The sequence below is a fragment of the Chlorocebus sabaeus genome, chromosome 14 (genome assembly GCF_047675955.1).
Source record: "Chlorocebus sabaeus isolate Y175 chromosome 14, mChlSab1.0.hap1, whole genome shotgun sequence".
Taxonomy (NCBI): Eukaryota; Metazoa; Chordata; class Mammalia; order Primates; family Cercopithecidae; genus Chlorocebus; species Chlorocebus sabaeus.
The window spans coordinates 73,769,143-73,789,608 of record NC_132917.1 but is presented as its reverse complement, the minus strand read 5'-3'; the positions used below and the strand labels follow the sequence as shown (position 1 = coordinate 73,789,608).

General features: G+C 44.3%; 1 protein-coding gene across 7 annotated transcripts in view; it reads right to left on the bottom strand.

The window, feature by feature from the left end:
- Positions 1 to 3,669: 3,669 nt before the first annotated feature.
- The window catches only part of DGUOK (deoxyguanosine kinase), a 34,002-nt gene continuing 17,205 nt past the window's right edge, over positions 3,670 to 20,466 (bottom strand). For 2 of the 7 annotated variants that reach the window (XM_007970196.3, XM_038007126.2), the window contains 5 exons: positions 16,096 to 16,265; positions 12,241 to 12,388; positions 5,384 to 5,499; positions 4,381 to 4,480; positions 3,670 to 3,917 (listed from right to left, as the gene is read on the bottom strand). In XM_007970196.3, the coding sequence (XP_007968387.1) occupies positions 3,891 to 3,917; positions 4,381 to 4,480; positions 5,384 to 5,499; positions 12,241 to 12,388; positions 16,096 to 16,265 (561 nt within the window). In that variant the 3' untranslated portion in view covers positions 3,670 to 3,890. Of the gene's footprint in view, positions 3,918 to 4,380; positions 4,481 to 5,383; positions 5,500 to 12,240; positions 12,389 to 16,077; positions 16,266 to 19,834; positions 19,898 to 20,466 lie in introns of those variants that run through there. The other 5 variants (XM_007970195.3, XM_038007125.2, XM_073023085.1 and 2 more) reach the window with 4 other exon arrangements.

Here is a 20,466-nt window from a genome sequence, read left to right as displayed (position 1 = left end):
ATAGTATTAAAATTTTAAAGTGCATGTTATTTCGTTGCATCACTTCTTCTGTGATTCTGGTAGTTGCATATAACAAACAGCCTCTTTTACTTGAAACTATCACCTTCTCTCTCACGTTGAAAGCCTGAGAGTTTGAAAACTTTCACAACCTTGATCTTTGTTATAAACCCATCAAGGTAATATTCAGGTTCCAGAACAGCAGGTTTTACCACATCGTAAACCAGAAAGAAATGCAGCTATTTTTTATGTGTTAATTCAAACTTTTTGATGCTGGAAGTCGGCCTAAACCAAGAATAACAGCCATCCAGACTGGCCTGACAGTGTAGAGTAGGGACCATTTTAGTGCGACCTCCACTCTCTAGCATTCCCTTTAAAAACCCAAGGTGCCCAAGGTTTCAGCCTGGCTTCCTGCAGTCCTAATCCACATACTTACAGGCTCCACCCAGACCTACTTGCCCCTCCCCTGCAATTTAAGTTTCAAAATTACTTCTGTTCATTAATATGTTTACTCTCTACAGATGATCTTAGCTACAAATTTGGAAAATGACAAATTATATCACCTAGGTTAGACTGTTAATGGCCCGCACTATCCTAGAAGACATTTACTTTTTTTTTTTTTTTTGAGATAGTCTCACTCTGTCACCCAGGCTAGAGTGCAGTGGTGCTATCTCGGCTCACTGCACCCTCTGCCTCACAGTTCAAGTGATTCTCCTGCCTCAGGCTCCCGAGTAGCTGGGACTATAGGCCTGTACCACCATGCTCAGCTGATTTCTGATTTTTAGTAGAGATGGGGTTTCACCTTGTTGGCCAGGCTGGTCTCGAATTCTTGGCCTCAAGTGATCTGCCCGCCTCAGCCTCCCTAATTGCTTGGATTACAGGCTTAAGCCACTGTGCGCAGCCAACGTTTAGTTTCTAAAAGGTAATGTTTATCAGTAGAGATGCTGAATTTGTAGACTTTCAGACTTTAAAACTAGGTGAAGAGTGTGGTGGCTTACACCTATAATCCCAGTGCTTTGGAAGGCCAAAGCGGGAGAATCACTTGACACCGGAAGTTGGAGACCAGCCCGGGCAACATAGTGAGACAGTCTCTACTAAAAATAAAATAATTAGTGGGCGTGGTGATGTGCACCTGTAGTCTCAACTACTCAGGAGGCTGAAGTAGGAGGATGGCTTGAGCCCAGGAGTTCGAGGCCACAGTGAGCTGTGATTGCCACCACTGCACTCCAGCCTGGGCAACACAGTGAGACTGTGGGGGTAAAAAAAAGGAATGAAGTAAGTGCTACCACTTGGAAGAACCTTAAAAACATTATGCTCAGTTAAAAAAAAGAAGTTACAGAACACAATATATTATGATTCTATTCTTATGAAATTGCAGAATAGGCAAATCTACAGAGACAGAAGTAGACTGGTTGTTGCCTAGGGCTGGGAGTTGGAGGCAGGGGAACTTGGGGGAGATGGGGTATGGGCTTTCTTTTTGGGGTGATGAAAATGTTCTGGAATTGTGGTATTGGTCATACAGCCCTGTGACTATTATACTAAAAAACCATTGAATTATATACTTTTTAATTTTTTTTTTTGAGATGGAGTTTTGCTCTTGTTGCCCAGGCCGGAGTGCAGTGGTGCGATCTTGGCTCACTGCAACCTCTGCCTCCCGGGTTCAAGCGATCCTTCTGCTTTGCCTCCTGAGTAGCTGGGATTACAGGCACACACCACCACATGCAGCTAATTTTTTGTATTTTTAGTAGAGATGGGGTTTCACCATGTCGGCCAGGCTGGTCTCAAACTCCTGACTTCAGTTGATCCACCTGCCTTGGCCTCCCAAAGTGTTGGGATTACAGGCGTGAGCCACCACGCCTGGCCTGTACACTTTATTTTTCAGAGATAGGGTCTTGCTCTGTCACCTACAAGTGCAGTGGCAGGATCATAGCTCACTGCAGCCTCCAACTCCTGGGTTCAAGTGATCCTCCCACCTCAGCCTCCCAAGTAACTAGGACTATAGGCTTACTCCACCACACCTGGCTTATTTTTTAAATATTTACTTTTTTGGAGAGCTGGTCTCTCGTTATGTTACCCGGGCTGGTCTCGAACTCCTGACCTCAAGCAATTCTTACTTTGGCCTCCCAAATCTCTGGGATTACTAGTGTGAGCCACTATGTGTGGCCTGAATTGTACAGTTTAAATGAGTGAATTGTATGGTATGTGAATTATATATCAATAAAGCTATTAAAATGTTTTAAATAAGTAGGATAAGGAAATTGTCATACTTCTATATTAAAACACAACTTTTTTTTTTTTGAGATGTAGTTTCGTTCTTGTCACCCAGACTGGAGTGCAGTGGTGTCATCTTGGCCCAATGCAACATCCACCTCCTGGGTTCAAGTGATTCTCCTGCCTCAGCCTCTCAAGTAGCTGGGATTACAGACATGCACCACCATGCCCGGATAATTTTTGTGTTTTTGGTAGAGACGGGGTTTCGCCATGTTTGCCAGGCTGGTCTTGAACTCCTGACCTCAGGTGATCCACCCACCTTGGTCTCCCAAAGTGTTGGGATTACAGCTGTGAGGCACCTTGCCTGGCCTACGTATTTGTTAGAAACCAATCTCACATTAATTTCCCCTAGGCATAAAGGTCAGAAACACAGCTTTCTGTCTTCTGGGACACTCTTATGTCCCCAGATCATTCATCTTCCTGTGTACCTGCAGAACTGTCAAGGGTTCAGTGCAGGAGGTCCGCTCCTGTGAATCACGGACCTGCAGGCTTCTGGCAATGAAGCACTTGAATCCTATAGAGCCATGTCTTTTTCTTCCCTTAACAATAAATTCTATTTGAAGGTTAAAGAGCACAACAAAAAATTATTTTCTTTTTTTTTCCTGCACGGAGAGATCCACTCCATTAACGTTATGTGAAACTCAGTGGGTAAGGTATTTAGACAAAGCTAGAGTGCCCGGCTGGCCAATCTTAAATGTCAGATGCTTAACTTTTGGGTTCTTGCTGTTTTCTCCCTTTCTTTTAGCCAGGTTCTTTAGCTCTAGGACAAGGGATTAAGTTCCCCACACCTGTCCCCCATATCAAGAGTGGCAGATGGTAAGAGATAAAGAAGCTTCCTAGAGTTCAAGCTCCATTTCCTGCTCTTGGGGCTCACATTTAAGATCCCACCCACTCTTGAGCCACTTTTCCCTTCTTCATGCATGGCAGGTAGGGCTTGGGGGAGAGTTCTGGGAGCAATTTGAAAATTGCTAGTTGATATGGTTAGGCTTTGTGTCCCCAACCAAATCTCATCTTGAATTGTAATCCCCAGGTGTCAAGGGAGAGACCCGGTGGGAGGTGACTGTATCACCGGGGCAGTCTCCTCCATGCTGTTCTCATGACAGTGAGTTCTCATGACATCTAATGGTTTTATAAGGCAGTTTTCCCTGCTCTTTCTTGCACTCGCTCATTCACCTGCCACCATGTAAGATGTGCCTGTTTCCCCTCTGCCATGATTGTAAGTTTCCTGAGGCCTCCCCCACCATGTGAAACTGTGAATCAATTAAACCTCTTTCCTTTAGAAATTACCCAGCCTCAGGTAGTTATCTTTATAGCAGTGTGAAAACGGACTAATACACTAGTCTAGAGGTGAATTCAGAGCAAGCACCAAGAAACACAAGCTGAAATAAATGAGCAACTGAATTAGAAAAACAAGCAAAACTTAAACTTTATTTTCAAAATGCTTCAGATACAAAAGAAAACAATGGTAAAGTCTAACAATAATTAACAAACCAGCCCTTGAGCGGCAGAGTGCTCCAGGGATGAGAGGGGCTGGGAATGGAAAGGTGGTTGAGAGACACAACATTTTTCTAGTTTCAGAAAGTCAGGGAGCCCAGATCACAGCCTGAACATCATGGTATCAGTTACAGATTCTTTATAAAGGTGTTTACCTGTGGGAAGGAGAAAATCAAAAGTTTAATTTCACATTTTTAACAGAATTTTCAATAGTCCACCCCCAATGCATATGCAGTCAAGCCCATGAGGTTTTTGTGAGGAAAGGAAAATAGGCATGGAGAAGAAATGTAAGAAGCCCAGGGTCGTATAGCATCAAGGGGCAGAGTTGGGAAGAGAATCCAGTAGTCTCGTTTCCCTAGTTTTAGGATGCCTTAGAGAGGAAAGTCAGCTGGCAAGCACATGTTACAAGTCAATTATTTAACAATTATTAGTCCAGCATACTTTAGAGAATAGGGATATATTTGTAATTTGCACAAGATCCCATAGGCCTTGGAGTGTGAAATGCAACGTGAGATGCAAAGCACAAGACCCATGATATTGAACTTTGAAGCAAAAGCCAGAAAGATGAAAGTACAACAAAGGAAGCCACTAGAAAGCAGAAGTTAAAGTCCTTCCCACCTCTCTCATGAGGTCTTCTTGTTTGGTTACTTCCTCAGAAAAATCATCATTGACATCCAACACCAGCACTGGAATGTTCATCAGAGCCTCAAAGTGGAGTCTATAAGAAGCGTGAATGTTTGGGGGACAGAAAAAAAGAAAAGTAATTTGAGTCAAGTTTCACATACTTGCCAAGTCTTACTTACTCAGAGAATAGATCTAAATTCAACATGACTTTTCAATGAAACTGTGTGTAAACTGCATTAAAAAAAACAAATTCAATAAAGTTGGCTGGAAACAGAAAGGTTGAGGTTTCTCTTCATTCTTGAGAGTGATACTAACGGTCAGAGCACCAAACATTTTAAGTGGACAACAAACCAAGCCAAAGGGAGGACAGGCAGAAACTAGGAATGTCAACTTAGTAATATTGACAATTTCTCTAACATTTTCAGCCCTTCATGCTGAGCCAACTACCACCATCGATCACAACGTTCAATCTAGGGAAATGTTAAGAAACAAAGAAAAAGCTGGAGAAATAGAATCTAATAAAAAGGCCCTTGGAATGTAAAGATTACACTCAATATTAAACAACTTCTGGGCGTCTCACTCTGTCGCCGAGGCTAGAGTGCAGTGGTGCGATCTTGGCTCACTGCAACCTGTGCCTCCCAGGTTCAAGCAATTCTCCTGCCTCAGCCTCCCGAGTAGCTGGGATTACAGGCACCCGACACCACACCTGGCTAATTTTTGTATTTTTAGTAGAGATGGGGTTTCACCATGTTGGCCAGGCTGGTCTTGAACCCCTAACCTCAGGTGATCCACCACCTCAGTCTCCCAAAGTGCTGGGATTACAGGCGTAAGCCACAGCATCCAGCAATATTAAACTTCTGAGTTGGAAAATGCTTGACATTTCCAACCATTTCCAGTATATTCTGAAACTTCCTATAGGGGGCTGCACGCTGAACTTGTTTTTAATAACTGGCTGTTGGGAGCCAGGTCTGTCTGATACATTCTTTTCTCCACTTACTTCGTGGTCTTGTGAAGAAGCCAGGCTTCGTGTTGGCCATGCAGCTGCTCTAGATAGGCCAGCTCAATTCCTTTCTCTTCCTCCCTGGCCCTCCGGTACAGTCTCTTCAAACAAACCTAAAAGACAGTTCCCAGGCCCTGATGAGCTCATTTGCTGTTGTGGCTGCTACAATGCAGTCTTAGGGGGCTCTGAGGCCCATCCATAATGTCTATCTTGGGCATTACAAGCCATACCTTTACTTCTGCTGTCTTGTTTTCTTATGCAATCAGAGGATCTACACCATTCTTTTCCCATCTCCACCTTAAACCTGCTCTTCCTCTGGAGTATCCTAAATTGGTTAATGGCGAACATCATCCATCCAGTCATCCAAGCCATGGACCTGGAATTTTCCTTGTTCTTCCTTCTCCCTACTATATCTGGAAAGTCACTCAATTCTCTTTCATCTCACTAGATGGTTCTCTCCCTGCCTCTCTTCTCACCTCTGCCCTTGTCGGGTCCTCATTACCTCTCACCTGGATTAAGGCAGAAGCCTTCTGATTTTGCCTCCCAGAGGCAGGGAAGTATATGGACAGAGTACAGGCCTTAAGGTCAGAAAGTCCAGGAGTAAATTCCTGCCTTCATCAGGTACCAGCAGTGCAATCTTTGTGGGCTTCTATTTCCTCACTGTCTACCCATCCACAGGTAACTAAGGTAAGTCGTATTGAGCTCCTGGCAAAAGCTGTTCCTTTCTTCCAGTTTGTACCCTTCACTCCACCCTTCGGTAGTACAGCAATATAATGACATGACTTTCCTTGCTGAAAATACTTCACAGGCTCTTTACCACCTACAGCCATAGTCCCAGGGTTCAAAGCAGTATGTATGAGTAGCACTGTATTTATAAAATGTCAGTTCATTTGAAATATCTTTCATATCATACCAAACATTCACTCAGGAATAGAATGTAAAATCTGCACAGGTCAAAGATAAAACAAAGAAGTAGAAAAACAAGTGAGGCTTGAGACTAACTCTCCTCCCCCACTGCTTTGCAGAGTGTGCATAATTCTATTTTGCATTCATCTGGTAGTGAAGTTTGATGCACACTGGCTCAGAAAATGACATCTTCCTTACCTGTCACACAGAGCTACCCCTCCTACTTCTCAACTGCCTTAGCTCTTCCCCTGGACTCACTGCTTTAGCCAGATTTGACCTCTTTCCTGGGGAACAGGCCAGGCTCTTTTACATCTCAAAATTTTTGCTCCAAATGTTTGTTTTGACTGAATTATTTTCGGGCTTCTCTCTGCTTGACAAACATTTCATTATTCAATATCATCTGTCCTGGAAGAATAGATGGATTAACCCACTGATTTAGAACTTCCCTCTTATTTTATTTTTTTGAGACAGAGTCTCGTTCTGTTGCCAGGCTGGAGTGCAGTGGCGCGATCTCAGCTCATTGCAACCTCTGCCTCCTAGGTTCAAGCGATTCTCTTGCCTCAGCCTCCTGAGTAGCTGGGACTACAGGTGGGCGCCACCACGTCCAACTAATTTTTTGTATTTTTAGTAGAGATGAGGTTTCACCATGTTGGCCAGGATGGTCTCGATCTCTTGACCTCGTGATCTGCCTGCCTTGGCCTCCCAAAGTGCTGGGATTACAGGCATGAGCCACCGTGCCCGGGCCAGGACTTCCCTCTTTCAATAACTTAAGAAATGAAAACTTAATTTCCAAATGTAGTACACAATAATCCCAAAGACTTGGGAGTCTTTGCTGTTTCTCTCTTACCTTTTCTCTAAGGAAATAAAATTATAGAAACAAATTTCATTAATGATCAAAAGGTATATGCATTTGCAATTATATACTGCCAGACTGCCTCCTTAGAGGTTAACCAATTCATGTATTTATTTATTTATTTTTGAGATGGAGTCTTGCTCTGTCGCCCAGGCTGGAGTGCAGTGTCCGGATCTCAGCTCACTGCAAGCTCCGCCTCCCGGGTTTACGCCATTCTCCTGCCTCAGCCTCCCGAGTAGCTGGGACTACAGGCGCTCGCCACTTCGCCCGGCTAGTTTTTTGTATTTTTTGTAGAGACGGGGTTTCACCGGGTTAGCCAGGATGATCTCGATCTCCTGACCTCGTGATCCGCCCGTCTCGGCCTCCCAAAGTGCTGGGATTACAGGCTTGAGCCACTGCGCCCGGCCCGGTTAACCAATTTATATTCCCACCGGAAAGGTAGCTGTAGGATTTCTAAGCATAGCAAAGCTATCTAATTTTCCTTTCTGAGAAAAAAAATGTCTGATTCATGAAAACAATTTTATTTTTAAATGTGGCTTTATGCTTCCAAGTACACACAGAAAGGCAGAACAATTCTTTTTAGGAAAGCTAATTATTCATTCACTGCTTGCAGACAAACACTGACACTAACATTGATCTATTAAAATAGGCTAACATATCTCTATTTACTATTAATTTCCTTAACAGAGCAAATAGATTTCCCCTAGAAGTCTAAGTCTTAACTGGTAGCAGTGTTGAGGGGGAAAAAAAAAGAAGTTGAAGCAAACTCCTACTATGAGCATTTAGCATAACTCTTGCTTTACTGATACGGTTATAACACATTGTATTTTTAAAAATCCCGTGCAAACAGTGCTTTAATCTGGCCCCCCTTCACCTCAGTCCTCAGGAGGAAGACACACCTGCATGTGCACAGGAAAGATAGTGTAGCTGCGAGTGGCAGAGGAGAGACCCTGTACTGGTCTTCTTAACCTGCCCCACCCAGGAAGAACTGCTGTTCTGATTGCTTGGAGTCAGAGACAGGAAATGGAAAGTGACTGCTAGTGGGTCTTTTCACTATGCCTCTCAAGCCCAAACCCAGGTGCCATCTGTCCCCATGCACCTCCTGCATGCTATCCCCATGCTGTGCCGGTCCCAGGCAGGGCCTGGCTTTTTGATGTACACTGATCAGCTGCACTCTCTTCTTGATTCCATGGGGCTGGGTAGGAACACTGAGGCCTAGCCATTTCTCTTCTGAGTTTTAAAATTGTTAGCTTGCTTTTTTTTTTTTTTTTTTTTTTTTAAATTTTTAGAGATGGGGTCTCCCTATGTTGACCATGCTTCTCTTGAGCTCCTGGCCTCAAGCAATCCTCCCATCTCAGCCTCCCAAAAGTGCTGGGATTACAGGCATGAGTGAGTCACCATGCCCAGCCTGACTTGCTTTTTTTTTTTTTTTTTTTTTAAGTTTTATTTATTTATTTGGGACAAGGTCTTGCTTTGTGGCCTAGGCTGAAATGCAGTGGTGCAATCATGACTCACTGCAGCCTCAATCTCCCAGGCTCAAGTATTATCCCACCTCAGCCTGCTGAGTAGCTGGGAATACAGACACACCACCATGCTTGGCTAATTTTTAAATTTTTCGTAGAGGGCAGGGGGCTCTCACTATGTTGCTCAGGTGGGTCTTAAACTCCTGGGCTCAAGCAGTCCTCACACTCTGGTCTCCCAGAGTGCTGGCATTGCAGGCGTGAGCCACTGCACCTGCCTGGTCCGGTCTGGCCTAGCTTGCTTGCTTTTAAGAAGTTAGGGGGCCGGGCGCGGTGGCTCACGCCTGTAATCCCAATACTTTGGGAGGCCGAGGCGGATGGATTACGAGGTCAGGAGATCGAGACCATCCTGGCTAACACCGTGAAACCCCGTCTCTACTAAAAATACACAAAATTAGTTGGGCGTGGTGGCGGGCGCCTGTAGTCCTAGCTACTTGGGAGGCTGAGGCAGGAGAATGGCGTGAACCCAGGAAGGGGAGCTTGCAGTGAGTCGAGATCGTGCCACTGCACTCCAGCCTGGGCGACAGAGCAAGACTCCATCTCAGAAAAAAAGAAGATAAGGAAGAATAGGTAGAAAGGAGCAGAAGGACCTACGAAATCCATTTGACATGCTCGAAACTCAGTATTTACTAGGGCTCTGAACTAGAAGACTGGGCACCTGCACAGTTTTTTACATAGTGACATGTCAACTTGTATTCTGTTCTTCCCATGGGCACAGTTACCTCTGAACTTCACAGAAGAGGTCAAGTGTGACTTCAGGGAAGAAATATAGGCATTCCTGCATCTCTAGAACTAATGCCATCAAAACAGCATTAAAATCCCCATCTAATCTCGAAATGAGTAAGTTATTTTTCTTTTCTGCCATTAAGTTGCAATAATTCTTCAACTCTTCTCATTCTACTCCAGCTGAAATATTTCAATTAGCCTCTCCAAAAAGGCAGATCTGCCCCCAAGTGACGACGATGACGATGATGATGAGCATCATCATCATCATTACAAAGTGCTGGGATTACAGGCGCGATCATCATCATCATCATCATCATCATCACCATTTGCTATGGTTTGAGTGTATCCCCCAGAATTCATGTGTTGGAAATTTGGTCCTTAGTGTGGTAGTGTTGAAAGGTGGGGCCTTTAAGAGGTGATTAGGTTGTTAAGACAGATTAGTGCCACTCTCTTGGGACTGGGTTAATTCTCGCCAGAGTGAGTTCTCACTCTCGTGGGACTGGACCAGCTGCCGTAAGAGCAGGATGTTATAAAGCAAGGCTGCTCCTCCCGTCTTGCCCCTTTTGCACATGCCTGTTCCCTTCCACCTCATCACGTGATGAGGTAGCAGGAGGTCCTCACTGGAAGTTAAGGCTGCCCAATTTGGACTTCCCAGTCTCCATAACTGTGAGCCAAAATAAGCCTCTTTATAAATTAACCAGTTTCAGGCGTTCTATTACAAGGTCATTCAGAGTGCACAAAGAAGAAAAGCAATTAAGACTTTCTTGTTCTCCCTGCTGGGTCCAACTTCCACTCCCCAGAAACAAGAGCCTCTTCAGCTGGCCCAAGTAGCCCCATTTTACTCCCAGGAATGAGTCACTCCACTTCCTCTCTCACTCCTCCCCAGTGCTGGCTTCAAGGCACTGAGCTGATTGTGCTGAAGTTCTGTTCTCTTGGAAAAGGTTAAGTCAGCATTCTCACTTCTCCTAATGCTCAGCTCCTCAACCTCCTGCTTCTTTCAGTCCAGCCATCCCAAGACTCCCATAGGAAACCTGTCACCTCTTCAAATTCCAACCAGGATCTTTACTCAGTCCAACCTCACAGCACTCTCACTCCTCTTTGGCCCAAGCCACAAACCTTCCTGGGGCTCAGGACTTCTCTCTCAACGTGAACCCTACACTTTGACACTTCAAACTGCCCTCTCTGAGAGGGGACTCGTTTCCCCATAATCGCTGACACTAATCTCTACCCCTAAAGTATAATCCCCTTCTTCTACTCCGGTTCTCAGGCAATGAAGACTACTGAAAGAAGTCACATAAACATGACCCACCTGGTCAACTTGCAATCAATGCATCTAACTTTAGTGTGCTTCTTTCCATGGAAGGTTATTAGCCCTCTGGCCTCACTGAATCTTTAGTTCAGTTTTATTTTATTTTAGAAACAAGTTCTTACTCTGTCACCTGGGCTGGAGTATAGTGGCACGATCACAGCTCACTGTAGCCTCAAGCTCCTGGACTTAGGTGACCCTCCTGTCTCACCTCCCCAATAGCTAAAACCACAGGCACACATAACCACACTCGGCTAATTTTTAAACTTTTTTGTAGAGATGGACTCACACTATATTGCCTAGGCTGGTCTTGAACTCCTGGTCTTAAGTGATCCTCCCATGCCAGCCTCCCAAAATACTGGGATTGTAAGCCTGAGCCACTGCACCCAGCCCAGTTTCATTTTAAACTTTAACCCTTATTTCTGTAGAATCTCTTATTCCCTCCTATGATCTAGCTTTTGCCTCAAAATGTCCAAAAGCTCTCAACACAAAGATCCCCAATATCTGGTCCCAGTCACATTCAAGGGCCTCTTTTTTCCTGGTTGCCACCTTCTTAAGGTAAGACCCTTCTTTCCAGTCCTCTCCTCGTTGGCTGGTGTGAGGCTCTGTGATGGGAGCTCTCCCACTCATCCTCTGGTTCTGCTCAGTCTGTTCTCAGGCTCCTTTCTGCCCACAAGTCTCAGTTCCATCTCTAAAAAGCACAGCCTCTAGCTTGGAGACAGCTTTCCTTCCTTCTAACAGTATGTGGTCTATCTGGCATTTGACTATATATTGGATGTATGTCTCAAAAGCTGAGAGTGATATATCTCTGAAAAAAAAAACCTCTCACCTTGACTCAGAATCCCACTCCAGAAGAGCCCTTAGAGATCATCTAGATTGAGCCAGTGGATTTTACAGGCAAGGATCTCTCCAGTGGAATGGTCTCCAGGGGCTGCCCAAGGTCACTCCAGTCACCAGAAGCCACAGCTCTTCAGCCTCCAGAGACTCTGGTGCTCCTGCCATGACATCATCCTACTGCATGCAGGATGGCACCAGCCTGAGAGTCACAGAATGGAACTACTGTAGTCCATCTTGCCTTCCCAATGGCATCAGGGTTCAAAAAAGGGCCATAAATTAGGGCAGTATCATGATGAGGTGAGAAAATTCTCCTTCTCTTCCTCCTCACATCTTACTCAGGAAACTATCAAGACTACACACTCTGATGACCCAGTCAGAGTGAAGGAGGAGCTGAGGCAAGTGGCTACAGGTCAGAGCATCCCACCTGCAAACCCTAAGTGATAAAGATGATGCTCGATTTGCTCTGTTGTTGCTACATCAACAGCGATCCTTTCATGCATAGTCAATGGCTTTAGCACTCTGCTACACGAAGCCAGTGGGGAACAGGGTGCTCAACGCTGGGACACGAGGGTGTCCTGCACTGCTCTCCGTGCTGCAGGTAATGTCTACGCTCTAATTTCTCCAACCAGAAAATCAGGGGCTTGGAGAATGTTACTTCTTAGGTTTCATATGGCCCTAAAGTCTAAGGTTTTAGGTTCGGTGTTACCTGGGGAGAAGCCTGGAGGTAGATGAAGCCATGTAATGTGAGCCGGCTGGCAAACTCCCACAGGAGAAAAGAATGCCAGTCCTGATAGATATGCCACTCGATGTCACTGAGGGAACCATTTTCAAAAAGATTCTTTGCAAAGATATACCTGGTTGGAAGTGGGATGGGAATGGGGAGGGGAGGAGAATGGGAAATGGAATGAAAGGCACCAGAGAGAGAGAGAAGCAGAAAAATCAATAACCAACTTGTTCCATGTCTGTTCAAACCACTTAACCTTTCAAGCTCCTCATCAATCCTTAAGAAATCTGAATTCTTAACCCGTATCTCCCTCCCTGCTCAATAACTAAGATGGGAAATAGGATCTAGACTTTGGAGGCTGAAATCACACCTTTCCAGATGGATTGATTCACTGGAAGAAAAGGGACAGAAGATAGTATCATTGGTCCCTAACAATTTTCTCTGCTAGAAATCAGTCAGAACATACAGCAAATATATGTAAACTTGAACTTTTGAGATTTCCTTATTATTATTATAGCAAGGCCCAAAACAAATAAACAAGTGAATCCAGTGTAAATCCACCCACTCAATTTCATACAAGGACTGAGGACTTCTGACTCTCCAGGGTACTGAGCCATCCTTTTGTCTAGCTGAGACATGCAGAACAAATAGTTTTTATGTGGTGTCCTCTATGGAGCAGAAAATGCATTTCCCACTAATTTCAGTATTACCAAGAAAGCAGACTCTCCTGCAAAGTGCATATGAGCTCTTGCGTGCTTGCTTCCTCTGCTGCCGAGTTTCTAGTTCAGATAAAAGAAAGCTAAAGCTAATAATCAAACCAGCTTTGCCCCCTGCTTATTTCTACAACCAAAAGAGCATCTGGTAAACAGGAAATCAGAGCTAAACACAAACCATGGCTTCAGACAAACCAGGGATCAATTCTGCTTTCAAACCTCAGGCATTTTAATACAAAACACAATTTGCATCCTAAACAAGGTACTCCAGTTTTCAAGGTAATGCTCAGCAAATGGCCACTTCAGCAACTGGCCACTCGGAGAAAATAACATTCAGAACCCTTGCATATGATGGCTCAGGAAAGTGCAGACTGCAAGGCTGTGAGTGTCACCATTAAGGGAATACCTCAGAATAACATTCCAGGGTCTGATCCTGGCTGAAACATTCACTAGCTATGTAACCTCCGGCAAGTCACCTAAATCCTCTCAGCCCGTTATTATGACGTCTTGTAATAATCCTCATAAAGTGCTTAGAATAGTGACTGGCACATGGTATTCTAGATATCTTAGTTACTATTATAACTGCTTTTTGTTAAGCTATGAAGAAGCTAACTTAGAAACTCCAAAAGTAAACTTTCCCAGGCTGGAATGGTTTAGCCATAGTCTAGTTGATGAGAACAAAGAAAAGGGTAACATTTTAAACTCAAAATATTTTTGAGTTCTTCACAGATAACTAGAAGATGAAAATAAGATCCTATAAAGTGGCCATGCACTGTGGCTCACACCTGTAATCCCAGCACTTTTGGAGGCTGAGGCAGGCGGATCACCTGAGGCCAGGAGTTTGAGACCAGCCTGGCCAACATGGTGAAACCCCGTCTCTACTAAAAACACAAAAATTAGCCAGTTATGATGGCGTGTCCCTGTAATCCCAGCTACTCAGGAGACTGAGGCACAAGAATTGCTTGAACCCAGGAAGCGGAGGTTGTAGTGAGCCGAGATTATACCACTGCATTCCAGCCTGGGTGACAGAGCGAGACTCTGTCTTAAAACAAAACAAAAAGGATCCTAAAAAGAGAAATTAAAGATTTGCTAATAAGCCCTATGAAAGGGGTTCTTGGCTTTCTTGAGAAAGAGCACTTCCTTTACTTCTTCAAAGCTCTTGGTGGTGATGGGGTGAGGGGTAGAAGGGTGTGGTGCTGAGTGGGAGGGAAGTACTGCAGACTGAATGCAGGGGCTGTAGGACAGAACAGGGCATAAGGATCTAGGAGTCAGGGTCTCTGCTCCAAAATCATATGCTAATGTTTCCTTTAACTCAAACAGAAAAGACTAAGATTTCCTCCTCCCTATAATCAACTCTCCCAGATAACCTGTGTTCCTCCTTTGGAACAAATACCACACACGTGAGCATGTGTTCAGTCCCTGTTAGGCAGGGACTGGGTCTGCCTTATTCACTGTTGCAGCCCCAGGGCCAGCCTTGGTGCTTCAACACGGGAGGCATCCAATAAATCTGTGTGAGTGAAGAAAGTCTAAATTACCCTCAGGATTGGAACTTGTAATTAGTTTTCCTTTCTGTCTCAAAAATGCCCTCAGTGAAGATAGCACCTGGAATGTTGTATGCCCACAGTGTAATCAATTCTTACCTCTTCCTTTAGAAGCAAAGGTTAAGATCCATGTAGCTTCTTAATGCATTTCTAATTAACAAAGTGTTTCTACTTCTCTATTTTCCTCTGAGGGTCTCACATGCCTACTTCATGAAGGGACTAGAAATAAAGACTATGTTTCCAAGCAACCCATGTGGTTATATGTAATTCAACTTCTGAGTCCGAGAGGCATGGCTTGGGAGAAAAGAGAGGAAAACAGGCACGTGGCATACCCAACAGCTGAAAAAGAAGTAAAACCTATAGCCCAGCCATATGTAATTCACATATTTAGCTTTTATAAAAAGTAGGCTCCCTCGGGGTACGTAAAGAAGGGATGGATAGCCTATAGAGTTGGTTTAATATATCTTCCAAGATTTTAGCGTAAAGTCAGAAAAATCACTTGTCATTTACAAAAGTACCCTTATTTTTTTCTTCTAGGAGGCTTTCTGGAAGCACTAAGAAATAGAACTAGTTTGTCTAATTCGGAATTAAAAGAGTAACCAACTGAGCGTCTTCAGCAGTGACAATGAAAATGTACCACTTTCCATTTTGATAATTCAAAGAGCCTTAAGAAAGACCATTTTGCTTGAAAGCACCATTTCACACTGACACTGGTCATCCATAGGCTTCAGATAAGAAAAACCCCAGCAGTGTCCAGATCAAGCCATCCTGACTTTGTCTCTAGGCGGCTTAACCTCAAGTCACAGCCTGGTCTCTGCGGCAGAGCCAGGCATTCTGGAGCCTGCACGGCCTAGCTCTTCTGGAGCAGATGGGCTAACTTCCCAGGGTGCTGCTAGCCTGCATTAAAAGTGACTTCACATCTCACTCCCTCAGGTGGTCAGGATGATGCCCATCCCTGATCTGACACAGGCACTGATGTCCACTAGACTCTGGCCAGCAAGAAGCCCTCTCACAGCAGAAGGGGTCAAAAAGGGCTAAATCTGAGACAGAAGCCAGTTTCACAAAATGTGCTATTTCTGCCTAAGCATCCTTTCTTGAAGAATAAAAAAAAGGCTGAAAATATCTCTTATATCATTTTTAGGAACACAAATTTTAATTTTGTCTGCTTTTTTCTTAAAGGGGATAACCAACCACTGAATCATTTGATTTCTTAGAATATACACTGCTACTTCAGTGTCTATTCTGTGCCTTTTAGCATGTGATGGTTACATTAGGTGGCTACCAGCTCGCTCCATGCCAGAAAAGAAGGAAACATAAGATAATCAGTAGCAATGTAAGAAATTCAAAGCATTCAGTTGATGAAAAACACAATTTCCTTTCTTGACATAGATGACAATTTGGTACAAGTACAATTCTGGACAAATCTGTATAGTGTTGTCTTTAAAAAAGAAGACAATTTTTCAAAGTATAATTATCAGTGACCAGAGCAGTGCAGGATCTGTGCAAGATCAAACAGGCAGCACTGAGCATGGGGCTTGTGACTGGTGGAGAACTTGGCATTTTACCTGTCACTGTACACAGACCTCTCAAAGATCTGTACTGGCTTCCTGGCCTGTAAGAGTTTCTCAGGGAAGGGCTCCAGCTGTACTTTCAGGCGGCTCAAAAAGGAAAATGTCTGGAATGTGTAGGACCATCGTGCTGGCTCCCGGTACATCATATCCAGCAAGTTTCCAAGACTTTGGGCAGTGCAGGCCTAGAGGGAGATGAAAAAAAAAAAGAGAATTTCCTAGAAAGCGTATTTACTCCATGGAGAACACCCCTCCACATACACCCCTACCTCCCCAAACAGGTTTAATAATCAACGAAACAAGGAATTATAAAAGTTTTCTTCCACCAAAAAGGTAGAATCAGATCCCCAGTTTAGTCAAAATTTCATAATCAGGGATGCGATTTTCCTACCTATTAAACAAGACTCTCTAAAGGGAGATGACATGCCACTTCAATATAGCAAAAGCAGAGGAAGAACCATATACAGAATTAACACGATCACTGATTGAGGGATTTGTGAAGTCTGTCTAGGGAGGAGTTAACAGTCAACAACCATCTAAAATTTAACTTTGAGTCAAATCTTTCCACTATAACACTATGTTGCCTCTCTTTTGAGTTCCATCTGTAGCTATTTGTTTATAAAATGTCAAGGCAAACCAGAAAGCAACTGCTTATTTGAAAATCCAACCAATCAACCACCAAATAGAATTCTGTATCTTTCATAAAAGGACTACAATTTGTTTGTTAAAACAAATAAAAACAAAACCCTACTTAATTCTAGAGACTTTATGAAACATAATTAAAACATTTCACTTGCTCAGCATGTGCAAGTGGGCACAAGTGTGGGATGTTCAGCAGCCCCGGATTCTTTTTTTTTTTTTTTTGAGACAGAGTCTCGCTCTGCCACCCAGGCTGGAGTGCAGTGGCGCAATCGCAGCTCACTGCAACCTCCTGGCTCACTGCAATCTCCGCCCCCCTCCCCATCCCAGCCGAGTTCAAGTGATTCTCCTACCTCAGCCTCCTGAGTGGCTGGGATCACAAGCGCCCGCTACCATGACAAGCTAATTTTTGTAGTTTTAGTAGAGACGGGGTTTCACCATGTTGGCCAGGCTGGTCTCGAACTCCTGACCTCAGGTGATCCACCCATTTTGCCCTCCCAAAGTGCTAGAATTACAGGCATGAGCCACCATGCCCGGCCCCAGATTCTTTTCTGGATCTGCCATTGACTCAACAATGCAAAAGTGAGTTTTGTACAAAAGCACTTTGGAGCTGTATTTTTCATTCAATCGCCATTAACTGAAGGCCTGTGTGGATGACACGCTACATGGACAGGGTACCGTAAGGGTAGAGAAAAAGGAATTAACATTTATTTTAACCTTTACTATGGTATGTTATCTCACTTAATCTTCAAAACGGCTTCATGAGGTAGGTACTGCTGTAATGCCCCTTTTCCAGAGGGGAAAATCCACTCAGAGGTGAAGTAACTTACTTGTGCAAGGTTTCATGGTGAATAAATGTTGAAGGGACTCAAACCTGGCTTCCTCTAACCTCGTCATTCCAACACCCTCCATCTAAAGGTGAACAAGACAGTTCTTGAACTCAAAGAGCTCACAATGCAAAAAGGAAGAGGGTGATGAGGATATGCAAAGCTGGAATGTAAGGCAGAACATGTGATGAAGGGATGATTACTGATGGTGGAAGGAATCTCAGGGAGTTTCTGAAAGAAAGTGGCATTAAGCTGGGAAGTAACTGATGAGTTGAATTCTCACAGATGGAAATGGAGATTAAAAAGACTGCACTTCAGGTAGAGACAACAGTACAGGAGGAGAAAAAAGATTAAACAACAATAAGTAGTCCAATTTGGCTAAAAAGCACTCTTAGATTCCGAAGAAGGGTCCTAGCCCTTTGAAAGGCTTCAGCAAGAGCAACACATATAGAGCAGAGTGGACCAGAAAAACATTTCACTTGGAAGTATTTTTGGGATCTCCCTCCTTCCGACCCCGCAAGCCCACACATACTAGCCTCACACATGGCTCCTGACTAAGAGTTGGGGTAGAAGCAGGAGAACAAATTTGAGTCTCCTAGAGTCTCTGTGGTATCACTAGAGATGGTAGGGAGCAGCCACGGGCCTGCAGCACAATTCACACACTGTATGTAGAAACAGGAGAAAACAAAAGATACTGCCTTGCTGACAAAACAAGAATAGGCTGTCATAAAAAAGGAGGAATAAGAAAAGAACTTTCTTAGAGTTGAAAAATGCAGGCCGGGCGCGGTGGCTCAAGCCTGTAATCCCAGCACTTTGGGAGGCCGAGACGGGCGGATCACGAGGTCAGGAGATCGAGACCATCCTGGCTAACACGGTGAAACCCCGTCTCTACTAAAAATACAAAAAAAAAACTAGCCGGGCGAGGTGGCGGGCGCCTGTAGTCCCAGCTACTCCGGAGGCTGAGGCAGGAGAATGGCGTAAACCCGGGAGGCGGAGCTTGCAGTGAGCTGAGATCCGGCCACTGCAGTCCAGCCCGGGCTACAGAGCAAGACTCCGTCTCAAAAAAAAAAAAAAAAAAAAAAAAAAAAAAAGAAAAATGCAGTTGCCAAAGTAAAACACCCAATGAAGATAATGAAGATGGTAACTAGCAGACTATATAATGCAGTAAACCTAATTAGTGAATGAGAAGATCCTTACAGAGTATCACTTTAAGGGCTAGGTATGGGGGCTCACACCTGTAATCCCAGCACTTTGGGGGGCCAAGGCAGGAGGACCGCTTGAGGCCAAGAGTTCAAGACCAACTTGGGCAACATAGCGAGACTGTCTGTACAAAAAAAATTTTTAAATTACCTGGGCATAGTGGTGCATGCCTGTAGTCCCAGCTATTCTGCAGGCTGAGGTGGGAGGATTTGCTTGAGCCCAGGAGTTCAATGCTGCAGTGAGCTATACACTTGATCTTAGCCAAAAGGCTGAGAAGCGATGGTGCAGTGAGCTATAATAGGGCCACTGCATTCCAGCCTGGGTGACAAAGTAAGACTCTTTAAAAAAAGAGAAAAGAGTATCAGCTTAAGAAATTCTCCCTAGGGGCCAGACATGGTGGCTCATGCCTGTAATCCCAGCACTTTGGGAGGCCAAAGCGGGCAAATCGCCTGAGGTCAGGGGTTCGAGATCAGTCTGGCCAACATGGTGAAAGCCTGTCACTACTAAAAATATAAAATTAGCTGGGCATGGTGGCGCATGCCTGTAATCCCAGCTACTTGGGACGCTGAGGCAGGAGAATTGCCTGAACCCGGGAGGTGGAGGTTGCAATGAGCCGAGATCGCACCATTGCACTCCAGCCTGGGCAACAGGAGCGAAAACTCCATCTAAAAAAAACCCAAAAAAACAAAAAACCCCATGAATAACTGAGGCAGAAAACAGTTGTCCAATAATGATTCCTCTCAAACAGCAGTGAATCCATATAATCTTAAGGATGATTTCTATCATACCTTCAAGGAATAGATAATTCTCATGCTAGAAAAGAAGAAAAATTTCTCCATTTATTTTCATAACATTGATGGTAAAACCTGTCACAAACTACACATGGGCCAGGCATCACAGCTCACACCTGCGGTCCCAACACCTTGGGAATCTGAGGTGGAAAGATTGCTTGAGCCCAGGAGTTTGAGAGCAGCCTGGGCAGCAAAGTGAGACCCTATCTCTACAAAAAAAAATTTTTTTTAAGTAGACGGGGACAGTGGTATGCACCTATAGTCCCAACTACCCAAGAGACTGAGGTAGGAAGATACCTGAGTCCAGGACTTCAAGGCTGCAGTGAGCTATGATCATGCCACTGCACTCCAGCCTGGGTGACAGAGGGAGACCCTGCCTAAAAAGAACCCAAAAGACAAAACAAACAAAAATCACCATACACACAAATAATACCACCAACCAACTGAATAAATAAATATACATGCAAAATTCCAAACAACACATTACCAAATTAATGGAATAGTACATCATGACAAAAAAAAAAGTTCATTCTAGAAATGTGAGGACGGTACCATTATTAAATCTATGACTAATACTAAGAGATTAAAAAAGAAAAACCCCAGCTGGGCGCGGTGGCTCATGCCTATAATCCCAGCACTTTGGGAGGCCAAGACGGGCGGATCACGAGGTCAGGAGATTGAGACCATCCTGGCTAACACAGTGAAACCCCGTCTCTACTAAAAAATGCAAAAAAACTAGCTGGGCGAGGTGGCGGGTACCTGTAGTCCCAGCTACTCGGGAGGCTGAGGCAGGAGAATGGTGGGAACCTGGGAGGCGGAGCTTGCAGTGAGCTGAGATCTGGCCACTGCACTCCAAGCCTGGGTGACAGAGCGAGACTCCGTCTCAAAAAAAAAAAAAAAAAAAAAAAAAAGAAAAACCCCATGTTTAT